A 20,217-nucleotide genomic window follows, 5' to 3' on the forward strand; every position below is an offset into this window, starting at 1 on the left:
GTCTATAAAAATGGCCACAGTGTATTGTTTTTGTGCTTGAGCTGTCCTAACATCATGTTCCAAATGTAAAATATGGTCTAAGGTCTGTCTGTTTGCTGTAAAGCCGCTCTGGTCCTCTTTTATAAGGCTATTGTTTTGTATTTTATGCTTTAGTCTGTTGTTTATTACTGTTTCCATGATTTTACATAGGTGAGATGTGAGAGAGATAGGGCGGTAGGAATCAGGGTCATTTGGGGATTTCCCTGGTTTTAGGATTGGCACCACTAGAGCATTTTTCCATGTTTTGGGGAGGTGGCCAGAAGTCCAAATCTGATTATAAAGTTGAAGTATTAATTTTTGAATTTTGATGGGGACATGATTTAGAATTTTGTAACTTATATTGTCTAATCCAGTGGCTGGGGCTGTGTTTTTGCTTTTTAAGGCGTTTTGGAGTTCGTGGATGTTAATAAGTTTGTTTATTGCGAGATGTGAGAGTGGTGATCTGTTTTGAAATGCAGGTTGAGTGTTTATTGTGTCTTGTATGTGTTTGGAGTGGTTGGCGGAGCTACTTACGGTCGAAAGATGGGCGGCCATGGCATTGGCTTTTTCTTTATTTGTTTTAAGTAGGGGAAAGTTGGGCGAGTTGAAGGATTTGGCGATGCCTTTTATTGCTTTGAGTTTATTCCACAGAATTTTTGAATTTTGTTTGCCCATCTTCAAGGTTGATGTAAAAGTTTGCCAATGATTTCTTTTTGTTGCCATTATTAGTTCTTTGGTAAGATTTCTTTGTTTATGAGCCAAATGGAGTTTAGTTCTATCATGTTTTGCCTTATTAAGAGCTTTTTTCCTGAGTTTTCTAGATTGAATAATTTCAGGGCTCCACCATGGTACTGTATTATGTGTGGGTTTTGTTTTGGTTATGGGAATGCATTTAATGGATATGTTGTATAGGGTATTGCTTAGGTTTGAGTTGAAGGTGTCGATGTCAGTACTATGTATATTGTGGGGGTCTATCTGGTTGCATAATATATTGAACTCCTGCCAGTCAGCTTTGGTAAAATTGAATTTAGTTTGTGTGGGGTTGTCAGAAGTGGGGTTGGGGTCAGATAGGGGTTTATTAGGAAGAATGTTTATAGAGATTTTTATGGGGAAATGATCACTACCCCAGGTGTCATTGTGGGGGTCCCATGTGAGTTTTTGAAAGAGTTGGGGGGTAGTGATAGATAAGTCTACTGCAGTAGGGGATTGTAAGTGGGTAGTAGGGATTCTAGTGGCTCTATTGTCGTTTAGGCTAATGAGATTTTTGGTGTCTAACCATTCAGTTATATATTTTCCAAATCTATCTTGGTAATTTTTAGTGCCCCACAGTGGGTGATGTGCATTAAAGTCTCCTAGAATGAGGGTATTTGGGCCTATAAATTTGGAGAGAACTTCTAAATCTTCAGGTTTAAACGGTTTGGTTTTAGTGTGGTAGCAATTAATTACAGTTATTTTAGTGTCATTAATAGTGATGTTAGCTGCCAGGACTTCTAGGTTAGGAGTGGGGATGGGTAGTTCTGTAAACTGGATAGTGTTTTTGATGAACAGGCCTAGTCCTCCATGGGGGGGGGGGGGGCCTGGTTTATTGGGTGGTCTGGCTCTATCTTGTCGAATGAAAGTGTAGCCTGGCAATTTGAAGGCTTTTTTAGGAGATATTTTGGTTTCTTGTACTGCTATTACATATGGGGCAATTTTGTTTAGGGCAATGAGGGCCTTGAGTTCATGCCCATTAGTATTGAGACCATTACAATTCCACTGTAAAAACACCATGTTCTGATTTGAAGGTTTTTTGGGGGTGTTAAGGCCAAATGCATGGTGCTATGGGGCTAATTTGGAAGAGGGGTTGGGACTGATTTAACTTGTTATTTGAGAGCTCTTAAGGCAGTTTGGAAGTGATGGTATGGTTTTTGGTATAGGTTAGACACCAAAGCTATGTTGTGGATTTTTTTGGGGGTGGGGTTTTTGATAAGGAGAACTGCTGACAGGAATTCTATGATCTTGTTTGTGTTAGAGTGAAGTTTTTGTGGGGTGATTGGTTTGGGTGTGGTGGACCTGAGTGATTGTATTTTTTGAGCGAGTAGTGGTTTTCTAGCTAAGTGTGCTTTGACTTTGTGGGTTTTGGACTGTATTTGTAGTTGGGTGGCTAAAATTGGTATAGCAGATCTGAAGAGTGTGTGAATGGGGGTTTGGATAGGTTGGGAGGTGGGTTTGGGGGAAGGTGGGATGGATGGGGGGAGGGGGTTATGGCCGGGTTGTGAGGGAGGTAGGATGGGGGGGTGGGGGGTAGGGGTAGGGGTAGGTAGCAGGGGGGTGGTGGCCTTGGGGAGGGTGTTGTATGTTGTGGGTGGGGGTACTGCTTGTGGGGGGCGTGTTTGAGTTGAGTTATCTGTGTGGGGTGGGACAGTGTTTACTGATTGGGTGGGAGGGATGGTGATTTGTGGGTGGAGGGGGGTCTGGTGGGTTGGAACTGGGGTGGAAAAGAGTTGTTTACGTTTGGGCTGGGTGGGTCGGGTCTGGGTGGGGGGAATAGGGGGAGGTAATGATGTGGAGGATGATGTGTCTGATAGATCTTCGTAGTCTGGAAGGCTGTTATATGTTTGTAGTATTCTGGCCGGTTTGGGTAGGTGTTCCTGTTTGATATGTTTGTTGAGCCGGAGGATGTGTTGTTGTTTGAGTGGGCAAGTATTTTGTGTGGCTGTATGACCCTTGGTTTCGCACTGTATACAGTAGGCCGCCCATGTGCATTCTTGGGGTTCGTGTCTGAGGGACCCACATTTCTGGCACATGGGCGGTTGTCGGCAAGTGGCTGTAGTGTGATTGTAGGAGTGACATATGTTGCATTGTGGTGGGTTTTTCCTTATTGGATTAATTTTGTACCTTAGTGCTCCGAAAATAATGTGTGTGGGTAGTGTGGTGCTCTTGAATGTAAGGAAGATAGTTTGTGTTGTGGTTCTGCCAGGTATGGGTGTTCTGTTGTTGATGCTCTTATAGTCTGTGATTTGGGGTTGTGAGTGGAGTTGATTTGCTGTTTTGATGTATTCTAATATATCTTCTTGTGTGTCCCTATGGTCTATGTATATTACCCCCTGTATAGATGTGAGCCATTTTGGTGTTTGCCATGTAATGTTTAGACCGTCTATCATAGTTTGTCTGCGTGCTTGATTTAGTGTGTCTTGAGTGGGAAAGGTGATTTTGAACCCCCTGCCACATCTGTTTATATATTTGTATGTTATGTGTGCTTTTTTCAGGCAGAGGGCGAATTTGTTGTTTGAAAAGGTGTCGTTGAGTGGTGTTGAGTTTGTTGAGAATGCCAATAATATAAGTTTGTTTTGATCTGTTGCTGTAGGCTGTTCAGATGTTGAGGTGGTTGGAGGTGTTTGTTTGGCACATGTTTTCTTTGTTGTTAGTGAAGATTCTGTTGGGGATTGGTGTGGTCGTTTTGTAGGTTTTGGGGATGGGGGTTTGGGGGCTGTTTTGGGTTTGGTTTGTTGTGTTTGGGGAGGAAGGGGGGGAAATTGGAGTTGACTGTTGGGGGATGTGATGCTGCTGTGGGGTTGGTTGAGTCAGTCAGTTCTAACCATTATGGAGCAAACACCATAGCGGAAATCACAATTCAGAGATCACGCAGATTACTGCCCCAGAGCAACGTAATCTCCTAAATTGGGATATCGAACAAACACCCCAAGTGGGAACAGACAGCAAAACTATACCAAGCCGGCAGTCGGCGGCCATCTTGGCCAGGGACTGACCCCCCAGGGCGACCCCCAAGGACAAAACCAAACTTGATAAGTGCCTTTATCATCTCCCTCTCCCCTCTATTCTTTCTAGTTTTTCCGGTAACTGTTGTATTTATATATTTTCTCTCTATATTCTACTGATAGTATTTAAATCAACCCTGTGTTATATTGCCATTACCTTGTTTATATCAATCATGTCATCAAACACCCCCCCACCCACATCCCCCCTTACAGACTCCATTTTCACTACACCCATACACTCAGACACCCATTTCCCGGGACTTACACCCACTCACAACCAAAACCCTGTCCCCTTTGATTTCGGAATAGACCTACTGTAGTAAAAGCAAGTCCATGATAATTTATAGATGAGCGCTTATTGAGTTTTAGGGCATACCCTATTTAGGAACTGTTTCTTTGTTCCTTTGTATTTCATTATTTTGGAAGCCAGTTTGAGGATGCAGGTGGCTTTGGCTTTGACACTCATTTTTCTGCTTGTAATTTGGATCAATGCCGTGGCAATGAACTCTACAACTTTGTTTGTGTTCTGAGCCTTTTGTGTACCATGAGCTGGTGTTTTCTTTGCCTGACTGATTCGTTTGCTGTGTTCCTCAGTTTGAGGATTAGAAGGCATGGGGTTTGATTGGGAAGCTTGGGTCTTTTTTCCCTTGCGTTTTGCAGTGGCCTGTGAGTAGGCGGATCAGTGCTCACAGTTTCGATTGTTTGCTCAGTGCTCACAGATTCCATTGTTTGCTCAGTAGAGTGATCAGTAGTCGCTTGGGTTTTTTCGACCTCAGTGGGTTGAATAGATTTGGATTCAGATTGCTGAGTAGGTATTTTATTTATACGTTTGCTGATGAGCAAGCGTTTAGGGCACAGCCCCAGGATTAGACCTAACTTCTTACCAAATAATTAAAAAACTCCCCCTAAAACTACTCCAGGCACTACTCAAACTATACAATCTCATCTACCTAAACGGACAGGTTCCTACTCCCTGGAAACAGGCCCTAGTCATACCAATCCCTAAACCTAATAAACCAGCTAATCAAGCTAACTCATATAGACCAATATCCCTAACTTCAAACTTATGTAAAGTAATGGAATCAATGGCTAAAAATAGATTACAACATTACTTAACCCAAAATAACATCATAAACCCAGATCAAAGCGGTTTCACTCCTGGCCGCTCAACCCTAGATAACCTCACCCGACTAGAACAAGATATTAAGACAGGACAGCTAAATAAACAATATACCACAGGCATCTTCTTAGACTTCTCTAAAGCTTTCGACATGGTATGGCACGATGGGCTAATACAAAAACTTAAAAAAATAGGTCTCAAAGGTCAGATAATAAACTACATCCAGGACTTCCTAAACAATCGTAAAATAACCGTGGCTATAGACCAAACTCTATCGGACCAATGTCCCCTAGAAAATGGTACTCCACAGGGCAGTATCCTCAGCCCCACCCTCTTCAATATAATGATAAACGATCTATTCGAGGGCCTATCCCCTAAAGTAAACACATCAAAATTCGCGGATGATGGAGCCATCTGGATCCGCACTAAAAGCATGAACATGGTCCAAAATTTACTCCAAAAATCTCTTAATAAAATACAACAGTGGGCTGACAAATGGGGCTTCTCCCTTAACTCAGAAAAAACAACAGGAATAGTATTCAAACATAAAAACATGAAACCCGCCTCCCCAATCCTCCAGCTAAACAATCAAACAATCAAATTTCAAAAACAAACCAAATTCTTAGGACTTATTTTCGATGAACATCTCACCTGGGATGCTCACATCCAAAACCTAACAACTAAATGCAGTAAAGACCTAAACACCCTAAGATGCCTAACTGGTTCTAACTGGGGAGCATCCAAAGATACCCTCCTCTCTCTCTACATATCACTAATTAGATCAAAACTAGACTACGGCTGCGCCATATACAACACCCTAAACAACTCTCTATCTAAAAAACTTGACTCAATACAATATCAGGCTCTCAAACTAATTACACGCACCCAACATGGCACCTCCTACACCTCACTTCAGGCCTTAACAGGAGAAATGCCACTAAGTCTACGCAGGGAACAGCTAAGCTTAAATTTCTGGGCCGCGTCCCAATCAAACCCTCTCATCCAAAACTTAATAAACCAAAACATCAGCCCCAAAAACCAAGCTCTAGCTCGTAAACACCCCTTACTTACCCCAATATCCCAAAGAATAACCAACTACCTAAATGAACACCAAATTAAAAATCTTAAACAAAACTGCAAACAATCAAATATCTTCACCCCTAAACTTAAAATACCCAAAATAGACACAACACTAGCTAGCCAAATAAATAAACAAACCGACCCAAACATAGCTAAAACTACCACACTAGCATACATACACGAAAATTGGCCAAATTGGTGTCACATTTACACGGACGGATCCTCAGATCCGACCTCCAAACACACAGGTTTCGGAGTCCATACCACACAACCAACTAAAACCACACAATCCTTCCAACTCCCAAACAACCAATCAATATTCACGGCAGAACTAATGGGCATGGCCTCAGCCCTCCATAATCAAGAATCCAAAAACCACAAAAAAATCCTAATACTTACCGACTCCCTAAGTGGACTGCAAGCCCTCCAAAACAAAAATACCAAAAACCGACCTAAATTAATAAATCAAATACTTAAAAGCTCCAACGACCTAACTAAGGCAGGCAAACAAATAACCTTCTTGTGAATACCCGCCCACGTAGGAATATACGGTAATGAAAACGCAGATAAAGCAGCTAAACTATCCCTCAAAATCCCAGAAATAAGCTTAAACTTACCCATCTCAAAATCAGAAATTAAAAGTGTAAACAAGCAAAAAATCACCAAAAAATGGCATAACCTATATCTAAACTCAAATAGCCAAATCAAAAAAGTGCTCAGCAAACCACTAACCAAACCAAAAATTCTCCATCCATCCAAAAAAATCGACAGAGTAATCACTAAACTCCAAACAGGACACACCAACCTAAATAACCACCTAAAAAAATTTAAAAAACACACTACAGGTAACTGCCCGCACTGCAAACAACCAGAAACCCCAGAACACGCACTCATCTACTGCACACACTACCTAACACATCGAACCGCATTACAAACCACCCTCAATCTAAACAAGGCTCTAACTCTAGAAGCAATACTAAACCCACAAAATAAACTAGAAAACTTCAAGGCCTTAGGCGTATTCTTAATCAAAACGGAACTAATAAAACGCATCTAAAAACACAATAACTCACCAAATCAAAATCACATAAACAAACAAACATCCACCATACCCAGCTCCCTTAGTTCTCCTCCCCAATCCCATCGGCATCTATTCCAAATCTCAAAATTCCCAAATTCTATATAAGCAACCCCTAAAACCCCCCTCTTGGGTTGCACAGACCACCTTCGCCCCTTTCGGAAACACATTAAATGGCCTGGCCGGGCCCGTGTGCGAAATACGCATCAGTCGGAAAGCGCACGTTAAATCTCCAAAGTAAGTAAGTAAGTAAGTAAGCAAGCATTGGACATTTCGGCGCCAAGGATGAGTGACCCTCTTTCCTGCAGTTTGTGCACCATGTGTTGCAGTTTTCTTTGCAAGAAACTCGGGGACAGTTTTTGCACTTGGGTGGCTGGTTACATGATGTTTTTGTATGTCCATAGAGCATACAATTTGTGCACTGGGTTGGCCTTTTCCTGTATGGCATGGTTTCTATGTCCTTGCCACCTAGATTAAGGTGGCCGGGGACTGACTGTCCAAGTAATGTGAGTATTACTACTTGTGTGTTGTTTGTGCCCATTGATTTGATCCTGAATGCCGACAGGATTGTAGGTTGAGTGACTTTCTTTTGGGCTTGACAGACAATTTGATAAAGCTCGTTGTCATTAATTTTTTTGTCTAGATGTACCGCACATCTGACATTGCTAAGCCACTTTGGGGTATCCCATTTTAGTTTGATCCCGTTTATGCTTTTGGGCATATCAATTGACTCTGTGAGGTTGTCCCCGACCACAACATACCCTCTTCCACACTTATTTATTCGAATAATATTTTTGTGCTTCAGCTCTTTGGCAATATCTTGAGCTGTTAGGATCTTATTAAGATCTTGGGAGAAGTCTGCGCTAAAGACTACTTTTTCCCATTTGGTTTGTGGTCTTCTATTTTGTTGTGTCTTTGATTCTGATGAGACCATTTTTTGTCGTTTCTGTACCATTTTAGCCTTAGGTGGGCTAGATTGAGGCTGTTTGCGTTTAAGCATGCCTTGAGCCCATAGGGCACTATAATCAATATTTTCTTTGTTTTTAGTTCCTGAGAACGTGAATCTGTCCTGAAAACGGTCAGGGACATTTAGCGCGGCTTGACTATAAGTCAAGTTGGCTGTTTTTTTGGCAGTTTTTCTCGTGACCAGAGTGAAGGGATTCCCTTCATTTGGGTTGGGCTGACCCTTTCGAGAACTGGGCTGGTTCTCTTGAGAGTTGGGCGAACTCTCAACAATTGTAATTTCTGGACATAAGTCCGCCATCTCCATTTCAAGTTCATATTTGTCAGTCCCAGGGGCCTGGGTGATTGACAACCGTGCAGTTTAAGCTGGTGAGCGAACCGAGCTTGGTAGGCGCGGAGGGTTGTGTACAGTACCTGGAACTATTTTATTTAAGTATATCTGTCATCACCTACCGGGGTATATTATAATAACATTACTTCAATTAAGACTCATTAAGGATTAGCCCCCATACAAGCTCGTCTACAGTACATTAAGGATTAGCCCCCATACAAGCTTGTTTATAGTGCATTAAGGATTAGCCCCAACACAACCTCGTCTATAGTGACACCATAACCTCTTTCCAAAGCATCCAGTAAATATGTCAACAAGATTAGTGCCAGTCCAACAGGATTAACAGGAGTAAGTATTCCTCTCTGTCTAGCCATCCATTTAGCATAGGGCACAACCAATCGTGTATCAACCAATCCTATTCCTTTTTATTGTTCAAATGTTTGTTAAATACATACTGTAGCTAAGTTTATATGTGAATGATTTGTTTGTTTGTTGTTTAACGCCACACTCAGCAATATTCCAGCTATATGATGGCGGTCTGTAAAATAATCAAGTCTGGACCACACAATCCAGTGATTGACATCATGAGCATCGATCTACGCATTGGGGATAGATGACATGTATCAACCAAGTCAAACAATACACAACAGGCATCTTTCTGGATTTCTCCAAAGCATTCGACATGGTTTGGCACAACGGGCTAATACAAAAACTTAAAAAAATAGGACTAAAAGGACAAATAATAAACTACATTCAGGACTTTCTAAACAAACGTAAAATAACAGTGGGGATAGACCATACTCTATCGGACCAGTGTCCCCTAGAAAATGGCACTCCCCAGGGCAGTATCCTCAGCCCCACACTCTTTAATATAATGATAAACGATCTCTTCGAGGGCCTATCCCCTAAAGTAAACACATCCAAATTCGCGGATGATGGAGCCATCTGGATCCGCACAAAAAGTATTAATATGGCCCAAAATTTACTCCAAAAATCTCTTAATAAAATACAACAATGGGCTGACACATGGGGCTTCTCCCTTAACTCAGAAAAAACAACAGGAATAGTATTCAAAAATAAAAACAAGAAACCCGCCTCCCCAATCCTCCAGCTAAACAACCAAACAATCAAATTTCAAAAACAAACCAAATTCTTAGGACTTATTTTCGATGAACATCTCACCTGGGATGCTCACATCCAAAACCTAACAACTAAATGCAGTAAAGACCTAAACACCCTAAGATGCCTCACTGGCTCAAACTGGGGAGCATCCAAAGATACCCTCCTCTCACTCTACATATCACTAATTAGATCAAAACTAGACTACGGCTGCGCCATATACAACACCCTAAACAACTCTCTATCTAAAAAACTTGACTCAATACAATATCAGGCTCTCAAACTAATTACACGCACCCAACATGGCACCTCCTACACTTCACTTCAGGCCTTAACAGGAGAAATGCCACTAAGTCTACGCAGGGAACAGCTAAGCTTAAATTTCTGGGCCGCATCCCAATCAAACCCTCTGATCCAAAACCTAATAAACCAGAATATCAGCCCCAAAAACCAAGCTCTAGCTCGTAAACACCCCTTACTTACCCCAATATCCCAAAGAATAACAAACTACCTAAATGAACACAAAATTAAAAATCTTAAACAAAACTGCAAACAATCAAATATCTTCACCCCTAAACTTAAAATACCCAAAATAGACACAACACTAGCTAGCCAAATAAATAAACAAACCGACCCAAACATAGCTAAAACCACTACACTAGCATACATACACGAAAATTGGCCAAATTGGTGTCACATTTACACGGACGGATCTTCAGATCCGACCTCCAAACACACAGGTTTCGGAGTCCATACCACACAACCAACTAAAACTACACAATCCTTCCGACTCCCAAACAACCAATCAATATTCACGGCAGAACTAATGGGCATGGCCTCAGCCCTCCATAGTCAAGAATCCAAAAACCACAATAAAATCCTAATACTTACCGACTCCCTAAGTGGACTGCAAGCCCTCCAAAACAAAAATACCAAAAACCGACCTAAATTAATAAATCTAATACTTAAAAGCTCCAACGACCTAACTAACGCAGGCAAACAAATAACTTTCTTGTGGATACCCGCCCACGTAGGAATATACGGTAATGAAAACGCCGATAAGGCAGCTAAACTATCCCTCAAAATCCCAGAAATAAGCTTAAACTTACCCATCTCAAAATCAGAAATTAAAAGTGTAAATAAGCAAAAAATCACAAAAAAATGGCATAACCTATATCTAAACTCAAATAGCCAAATCAAAAAAGTGCTCAGCAAACCACTAACCAAACCAAAAATTCACCATCCATCAAAAAAAATCGACAGAGTAATCACTAAACTCCAAACAGGACACACCAACCTAAATAACCACCTAAAAAAAATAAAAAAACATACTACAGGTAACTGCCCGCACTGCAAACAACTAGAAACCCCAGAACACGCACTCATCTAAAAACTCTATAATCCACCAAATCAAAATTACATAAACACACAAAAATCCACCATACCCAGCTCCCTTAGTTCTCCTCCCCTACCCCATCGGCATCTATTCCAAATCTCAAAATTCCCAAATTCTATATAAGCAACCCCTAAAGCCCCCTCTTGGGTTGCACACACCACTTTCGCCCCTTTCGGAAACACATTAAATGGCCTGGCCGGGCCCGTGTGCGAAATACGCATCAGTCGGAAAGCGCACGTTAAATCTCCAAAGTAAGTAAGTAAGTAAGCGGAGAAGGGGTGTGACTCTCTTACCAAGCAGACCTCTCTCCCACAGCCCAGAGTGTTGTACCGACTCTCTGTGGCACCCTCAGTTATTATCTAAGTATATTGTAAATTCTTAATTGTTAATTGTTCTTGTAAATAAAATTGTGATTAGTCTCCTGTGACTCCGGCTCTTTTCTGACTAATTCCCCCCCAAAAAACCAGCATGCTGTTTGGAAGGTATTGTTCACCCAGAACAGTTCCATGATAATTTCATCAATATTCTTTCTTCTTTTAAAAAAATTCAACTCAACTGAATGTAACTCCAACTTTATTCCAGAAAAAGTAACAACTTGAAACTTTAAAACATTGTTCAGTAGCAAAAGACAATTGTCCACTATCTGATTAATCATTCTGCATGTTTCACGAAAACATGTCTCATAATTCTTAAATTTTAATCTTGAACAACATCCCACTCCATCTAAATCCAAGTTCAAATTGTTTCAATGTCAACAGACAGACTTTGAATAAATCCAGAGTTTACTCAAGTTTACTGCTTTAATGATACACATGCCTTTTCTTTATGATCAGGTTAGTTACAAGGAGAACCGTTAAGATCTGTTTCTATAGTATACCCCTATTCTTTTTTCGATTATTGATTCACCAAAACATGCTACATCAAAAAGTTTGGAAATTCATAAACATGGATAAGTTTTACACACACAATGATCTGCACTAACAGGGTTTTTACTATATTCAACTGAAATATACATCAATGGGAGGAGACTGAGGCATTTTCTATACACATATGCATGATATGTGAATGATTTGTTTGTTTGTTGTTTAACGCCACACTCAGCAATATTCCAGCTATATGATGGCGGTCTGTAAAATAATCAAGTCTGGACCACACAATCCAGTGATTGACATCATGAGCATCGATCTACGCATTGGGGATAGATGACATGTATCAACCAAGTCAGCGAGCCTGACCACCTGATCCTGTTAGTCGCCTTTTACGACAAGCATATTCGCCTTTTACGGCAAGTATGGGTTGCTGAAGACTTATTCTACCCTGGAATCTTCACGGGTCCATATGTGAATGAAAGAAAGGTACAGAGAACAACCAAACCACATCAAGGCATCAATGAGTTGGCTGCATTCATTAAAACAGTAACCCTTTCAAAGGAGCATCATAATTATGCAATTAAAGCTCTTTTGAATGCAATTCTGTCCTTTGACACTCTGGGTTGATTGAAGAGTAGGTTCTCCCTGTCAGTTTCTCAGCAAGGAATATGATTACTTCCTTAATGGCCACATACAGAATGCAGTGCCATGCAGCCCTGTAATAAATTAGAGCATATTCATAACCAGACTCAATTTTAAGAATAAAATAAATATCTCCAGTTCCAGTTTCATAAATGTAAGTTGTAACTGGAATAATTGGAAATCATTTACTTGCCAAAAATTCCAAGAATTAGCTTTTACAATTACAATGAATATATTTATTTTCAGTAGCTTCACTAGGTACATTGTAATTGATTATTACTTTACAAGACTATTATCTCATTCTTTGGTGTCTCCATTTTCACAATACTAAATGTTTTTTCCAATGGGGGATATATTCTAACAAAATATGACTGAATTTCTGTTCCCTTTCACCAAATTGGTACTTTTCTGTTTAGCATTCATTCCAGTGAGTGTTTAATAGTAATGTATCTAACAACATTGTACCTATAACTATGTACCAGAAATCAAGCAAGCAAACCTGTACACATAATACATACTATTATATTTCTGGAACATGTCTGCTTCAGATAAAACAACCCAAAATTGTCAATAATGAAATGTAACAGACATGTTTGTTTTCCTAACTGAAGGAGACAAACACGTATAGAGGATATTTGACTTTTCCTGTCGAATACAGTGTTTATCTCGTCGAGTGAAGTTGACTAGTTTGTATTTTCATGAGTGGCGTAGCCACAAGTGTAAAAATTAAACTTTTCAACTTCACGAGATGACATAAACACGGTATTCGACAGGAAAAGTCAAATGTTCTATTTATTCTATTCTTCCTTATTGCTGAATTTTATGAAAACCGGACCGATGACTCGCAAATTCAGTACATTCACTGTGTCAGTCGTCTTGTTGCCTGGTGATACACATTAAGTCATCACATTGTTTACTTTTTGATTTTGATATCTAACTCAGTGTAGATGCAGGTTTTATTTTAACCGATAAATGCAGTATTTCACCGATAGAAATAGAATAATAAATTGTATTTTCTGTGATTACTGTGTGTACTCCATTGGAGATTCGCATCAACATCCGGCACAGTAAAGATCTGAGTCACTGACTTAGTGTAAGGGCGACTGAAAAGGAATCAAAGGTGGTCAGTGCCATTATGTGAAATTTAGACCATGAGCAATTTTCAATGTATCAATTTCATCTGTATGTCTAATCAAATGATAAGCTTCTTCTGTGAATATGCTTTAGATGTAAACTTTTCCTAATCACACTTAACTACTGCTCTGTTCTCATTCAATTTGGTAAACACTGGTAAATATATGCTCAAAACAACATGCATAAAACTGTGAATTTACACTGATTTTAAATTTGTGCCATTGGGAACTTTAGAAAAGAATCTACACTATTCACCATTATTCTTACCGTTTATCTCTCACTAGACGGCGTGTCAAGGATTGCCCCAGCCACTGAAGTATGTGCCCATACATCTGAAATTTGTTTTGCCATGTATAAAGTACAATTCACTGAGCAACTGATATCATCAACTATTTGCCATTTTTTCCCCCAAACATTTTACTTTAATCTTCATGAACACTTATATTTTACCTATATGCAGAAAAGTGTATGTCAGAAACAAAAGAACATGTACATTGTGTTTATTGCATAAGATGATGATTACTATCACAACATAAGAATTGTTACAGTCATGGGATTGAAACTTTTTCAACAATGAAATTTTGGAAATTTTCTCTACTAAATTGTGGACTTAGGACTTAATTGTGAACATTGGCATTCTCATACTTTAATGAAATTTAGCTGTACATATGAATTCATTTTCTTACTTCAGCAGACACAAAATCTGACCCAAATCCAGCCTTGACTTCATGGTAGGGATACTTGGTAACAAACCAGTTGTGTCTCTCACCACGTCCTTGTCCCCACTGTAAAGACAAAAGTGCCTCAAGAATGCCACATTCATTTTATATTGACTGTTGTGTGATGTTGGTGTATATGTGACTGTTAACTTTCAATGTGATATACAGGAATATCAACAACAGTGTTATATAAAAGGAAAGGATACATACATTGAATTGGTTTATTTTGGCCAGATGTGATGTGCATGTTTCGGACTTCAGATCATTCTCCATGGCCATGTACTTTATAGAGTATATTACCTGAACTTACCCTGTAAAAGGCTCTTAATGTAACTGCAAACTTCTGGTTTCTGTGAAGAAAGTCAAACAGTCAATTCATTAGACAGTTTCCGCTTTAACCGTTTCAATTTCAACAAGCATATAGTCGACAAAGTCATCTATATTCCCTGCCAACCTTAACATGTAATGGTCCGAAACCAGGTAAACTAACCCAACATTTCTTTAAGCCCAAGTTCAAAGAGCTGCCACGAAAACCTTAAAATAAAACGTTCTAAAATTGTTGAATAGCAAAAGGCACCAGTTCAGCATGTGTTTGATTCAAAATACTAAATGGTTTAGCAGTTATTTTCTGGAAATGAACCCTACCCTCATAGAACCTACGTCCAACTTGTTGCCATAAAAATCTTAAAAAAATAAAACATTCAAAAATTTCTAAATATTAAAAGGCACCATTTCAGAATGTGCCTGGTAGACATGCTAAGTTTTGTTAGAAAGTATTGAACTTTTTTCCAGTTACACTCCACGAACCAACCCCACCCTCATATTAATGCTAAGTCCAACTTGTTGCCATGGAAACTAAAAAAAATCAAAATTTATAAAGTCCTAAAACTAAAACAACAACTATTCCCTCAGCCTGTCCATGATAGCAAAGACAAGGTACTGCAGGGTAGGAAACAGTGGGATCTGAGTTGAACTCATTAAGAAAGTCTAGCTGGCAGCTGAGTGTAGTTGGGAATTCTGGATAGTGTTATGACAAATCAAACATAATTAATGTCAGAGATATGTATAATTAAGTTTAAGCATAAGATGTAGTCTGGCTGCAGAAACCATAAATCTGTGATGTTGCACCCTATAATTACTACCCCAATATGTGCAGCTGGTATACGGATTCCGCAGCTAGATGTTCTACGGTTTCCGCAGTTAGTTGTACTATGGTTTCCACAGCTAGATGTACTATGGTTTCCACAGCTAGATGTACTACGGTTTCCACAGCTAGATGTACTACGGTTTCCGCAGCTAGAAGTACTATGGTTTCCACAGCTAGATGTACTATGGTTTCCACAGCTAGATGTACTACGGTTTCCGCAGCTAGATGTACTATGGTTTCCACAGCTAGATGTACTATGGTTTCCACAGCTAGATGTACTATGGTTTCCACAGCTAGATGTACTATGGTTTCCACAGCTAGATGTACTATGGTTTCCACAGCTAGATGTACTACGGTTTCCGCAGCTAGATGTACTACGGTTTTCCGCAGTTAGTTGTACTATGGTTTCCGCAGCTAGATGTAATACGGTTTCCGCAGCTAGATGTAATACGGTTTCCGCAGCTAGATGTACTATGGTTTCCGCAGCTAGATGTACTATGGTTTCCGTAGCTAGATGTACTACGGTTTCCGCAGCTAGATGTACTATGTTTTTTGCAGCTAGATGTACTATGTTTTTTGCAGCTAGATGTACTATGGTTTCCGTAGCTAGATGTACTACGGTTTCTGCAGCTAGATGTACTATGTTTTTTGCAGCTAGATGTACTATGGTTTCCGCAGCTAGATGTACTATGGTTTCTGCAGATACATGTGTAGTAATCATGGTAATATCTCACCTTGTTTTCAAAGAAATCAGCTGTGACTTGAAGGGAACCTGAATAGTAAATTAAAGTAATTTTAGTATTAACATGATTAATCCGTATTGAAGTGACAATCAGTGGTGAAAGTGGCAGTGTGGACGCTCCCAAAGTAGAATTTCTTTTAATCATTCCCACACCAAGACTGAGTTTGGAACCATGATAAAAACCATTGAAACAGAGAGAAAAATGGTTGAACTTTGATATAAGAGAATGCTTAGTTACTTGAAAATTGTCTTTGAAGCTGGCCAATTTTGGCCTTTTTAGGCTAATTTTGTACCACATTTTCTCCTCAAAAGACTAATCTAGTCACATAATTGGCATAATTTTATGTTTACAATGCAACCAGATGCCATTTGCTTGGTTGTCCATCATGTTTCTGTAAATACCTGCAGAAATCACAAAGATTGGGCTTTACAGGCAAAGATTTGAACTGGGAGTGTGGACCAGGAGGCTCCCAATTTGGGGAGCCTCCACAATCCGATCTCTGACTGTTAACAATGAAGAAATAATTAATGGATTTTTAAGATATTTGGTTACAAATGATACATCATATAACTACAATAACAACATGAGTACAATAGACAAAGAAGGGAGATTGAACACTTATTTCAAATTTAGTTAAAAGCAACTATTGCAAATTCATTCTACAAACTTAATAAACAAATATTTTAAAATTTTATCACTACTTATCATGTAATTTAAATTGTTAAAATAACTTGCTAGATGTAATACATTTAGACACCAGTCATGGAATACCAAAATTTACTGTCTAATTCTACAGAATCCATTTTTTGTAATACTTGTTTGGTTTGGTCATGTTTTCTGTACACAACATTTCTTTCAATAATAAACTCAAAGATAACATTGATACTGTTTAAAATCTAAAGAATTCTTTTAAACATTACATTTATTTAAAAAAATTAACCAGCAGCAACAATACCTCAAATACATCTCAGCATATGTGTTCTTCTTCAAACCAAAGAAATAAGATAAATATATACAAGATCAAGTCTCATATTTTGGAAATATGAACATTTTCATTGAGTTAGCACAACAGTAACTGCCAGAAATCTGTATATGCTTCATGTTTCAGTTTTATCCTTGACAGAAAAGGAATATTAAGGTACTCTTCTTAAATATTTATCTTATATAATAAACAAAATAGAGTTAGTTGACACAGGGTGCGAAATTAACCTGTTGTTTTTGTTTTCACATATTACCCCCTGATTTCATCTTAAATGCATCCAGTTGACTCCCTCCTCCTCCCACCCAGTCTTTATGATTTACTATGATGAAATGAAAGTTTATTATGAAACCAAATACTTTTCATCCCCCTAAGCTGACTTAGGTATGGTATGCAACACTTGGGTACTGTACGGTAAACTTGGGTGACTTCCTGCATTGTCGGGGTACAGTCCGGTATACAGGGCCTTACTCGGGCTTATCTCCTATGGTACCCATCCTTACAACGACCCTTTCCACATAACTTATCCCATTCATGCTCAGCCAACAAGCATTCCTCTGACTTATACTCCTTTCACATTAGGTGATTTAACCGTCTCTAGACCGTTTCTAAAGTAACTTTGTGACAGTTACCATTTCACATTAGCGCTTGTCTCGCTTGTCTCATAAGTTACCACCTCTCAAGGTGGTTCAGAGATGGTTTACCTTTGGAGTCGGCGCTGGTCTGCCTAAATATTGTGACAGTAATTTCCTGACACTGACATTTCCGTTATCATCTTATTGGGCAAAAGATGTTGGTCTTTCATGCTATTGATCACTTTTGAAAACCAATAATATAAAGGAAAGTTGACAAGAAGTTCAAAAGTATTTTGGAATTTAGATCTTGAATTGGCCTACACCAAATACAGACAAATGTTGACAGCAAGGGAAAGAAGCATAAAAGAGCATTTTTCATCTTGACTCATTTGTAATGTCCAATAACTTTCTCAGTTTTAGAGAATTGACTGGTGTAAAGAAATCAATAATACCAAAGCTTCTCCTTTACATTAGCTCTTTAATCTTATTGGACTTTCCATTCCAAAGAAACTTAAATAACATTTTATTTAACTCCTTAATAAAATTCCCATAATGATTTGGCAGTAATAAACAATACCAGTAAATTCAATTTGAAAATAAGTAAGGCCTCAATAATGGCAATTGAACCAAGAGAGGTTAAAGTTCTGTTCATTTCAAGTCTGTTGAAAATATAACACTAGGCAGCCTGAGATCTTCTGGGTTTCATTCAATTATTTTATTATGCAAATGCCAAACTGAGTTATTCTTCTTTGGGCCTATCAATATTACTTGGGACTTATGAAATACCCACTGTAGCTTCAACAGATTTTTCTCACCTGTCAAAAGGAACTCTGTATTATCATCATATTGTGTTAAATATTTTTCATCTTTTAACTAAAATATCCTTGACATTAACATATTGTTCTTAACAAGCCCAGCCAGAATTTCAAGAGCGTAGGAAGATAGAGGGAGAAATATCCTGACCTTGTCTACAATCACTTTCAACCGAAAACCAAGGAGACAGTGTGTGATTTATTACTAATTATGATTATGCCAATATATAATACTGAATCATTTCTAGATATCCTTACCAAGGTGAAAGAAAACTATAGTTTTGTTATTATAATCTCAAGAAACAGAATCAAAACCTGTGTAATTCATTAAATCATGTACCTATAATCTGTCTGAAATTGTCACCAAATTATATCTACCAGGCACAAAGTCAGTACTGTTGATAAGTTAGACTAATTTCATCAATCAAAATCATTTACTGAACCTAAAAAACATGCTGTGTTTAATTACCATACATTCAAACATAATACTGCTTATCCAAGGTAATGAACATTCCATTTTCAACTGACCCTTAGTTCCAGCAATACCAGATCCAAAAGACCCGTCCAAAGAGAATCATCTACTGAAGGAATTCCTTTACTGCCAAAGTCCTTGATAAGTTTCCTCAACCTAGCAGTACAAGTCAGTACACACAGATTGACTGAACAAAATCCTAATGATTCCAATGAAATCAATGAAGTGTAGTAACTGTCGCGGCAACAATGCAGTTTACCGGGCACAGCCCGAGCTCTACTATCCGCTCAATAACCGCGCTATAGTGCCACCGCTGTCTCGTTATACCGTTACCGTGCCTCACGCTCTGGTGACTCTCGCTTCACGATCCAACACCCGTTTTCGGTCTTAGGGAAACTTACGCATCTTTACAATCAAACACCCGTTCTCGGTCTTAGGGAAACTTACACATCTTTACGATCAAACACCCGTTTTTCGGTCTTAGGGAAACTTACACGTCTTTACGATCCAACACCCGTTTTCGGTCTTAGGGAAACTTACACGTCTTTACGATCCAAAACCCCTTTACGGTCATTAGGGTCAGCTGGCTTTGGGTAAGGGTTAGCCATAAATTCTTACCTTTTCAAGCGTTAATCCAGTTAATCCCATTGGTCGGTCATGTTGACATAAACAATTGCGGGTGTGGTTTCAAGAAAAGATGAATGGGAGATTGTTTACTGAATTACGCATGCATGTCAATGGGGATTCTAATGACCTGTTAGACGAGCACTGATTACATGTGATAGCACCTGTGGTCCAGTGGTAGAGCGTCGGCTAATAAACGCATTAATTAGCAGAGCCGGTGAGCCGGCGAAGCGCGTTCGAGCCCCATCTGCGCTAATTGGATCTGAAAAAGTGCGCCCAGTAAAGTGCACTACTCCCGTTGTCGCCTATTCGTTTAACTGAAGCATAATGAGACAACTGTCTCATTCCTAGAGCAATACAACAGTGATGGTCTGGTACAAAACATCTAATCATTGGCTAATTACTCCTAAGATGACAAGTAAGGGGAGGAGCCCACCTCACCAGGCCAGAGAACATATACCAGGTGGCCAGCATTACATAATATTACCTAACACAGCTGGTAATTGGAGTGGGGTTCTTCCCAGCAAGTTGACATTTTGAAGAATAAGAAATTATTGTATTTTGAGTTCACTGTAGTAGTATAGGTAATGGGGGTTCTGCCGCAACTCCACTGGAGCCGGATTTGTATACCTATACTG

General features: G+C 39.2%; 1 protein-coding gene across 1 annotated transcript; it reads right to left on the reverse strand.

Annotated features, from left to right (window-relative positions):
- Positions 1-12,078: 12,078 nt before the first annotated feature.
- On the reverse strand, positions 12,079-19,563 carry LOC125371770. Its single transcript, XM_048380495.1, has 8 exons — positions 19,496-19,563; positions 19,012-19,189; positions 16,109-16,146; positions 14,538-14,577; positions 14,195-14,293; positions 13,776-13,840; positions 13,401-13,477; positions 12,079-12,448 (listed from the first exon to the last, which is right to left on the reverse strand). The coding sequence occupies exons 1-8, from the start codon at positions 19,561-19,563 to the stop codon at positions 12,405-12,407; spliced, it is 609 nt and encodes a 202-aa protein (XP_048236452.1). The 3' UTR covers positions 12,079-12,404.
- Between the last annotated feature and the right edge of the window lie 654 nt (positions 19,564-20,217).

The sequence above is a fragment of the Haliotis rufescens genome, unplaced genomic scaffold (assembly GCF_023055435.1).
Source record: "Haliotis rufescens isolate VD_foot unplaced genomic scaffold, xgHalRufe1.0.p SCAF_1, whole genome shotgun sequence".
In the NCBI taxonomy this organism is placed as follows: domain Eukaryota; kingdom Metazoa; phylum Mollusca; class Gastropoda; order Lepetellida; family Haliotidae; genus Haliotis; species Haliotis rufescens.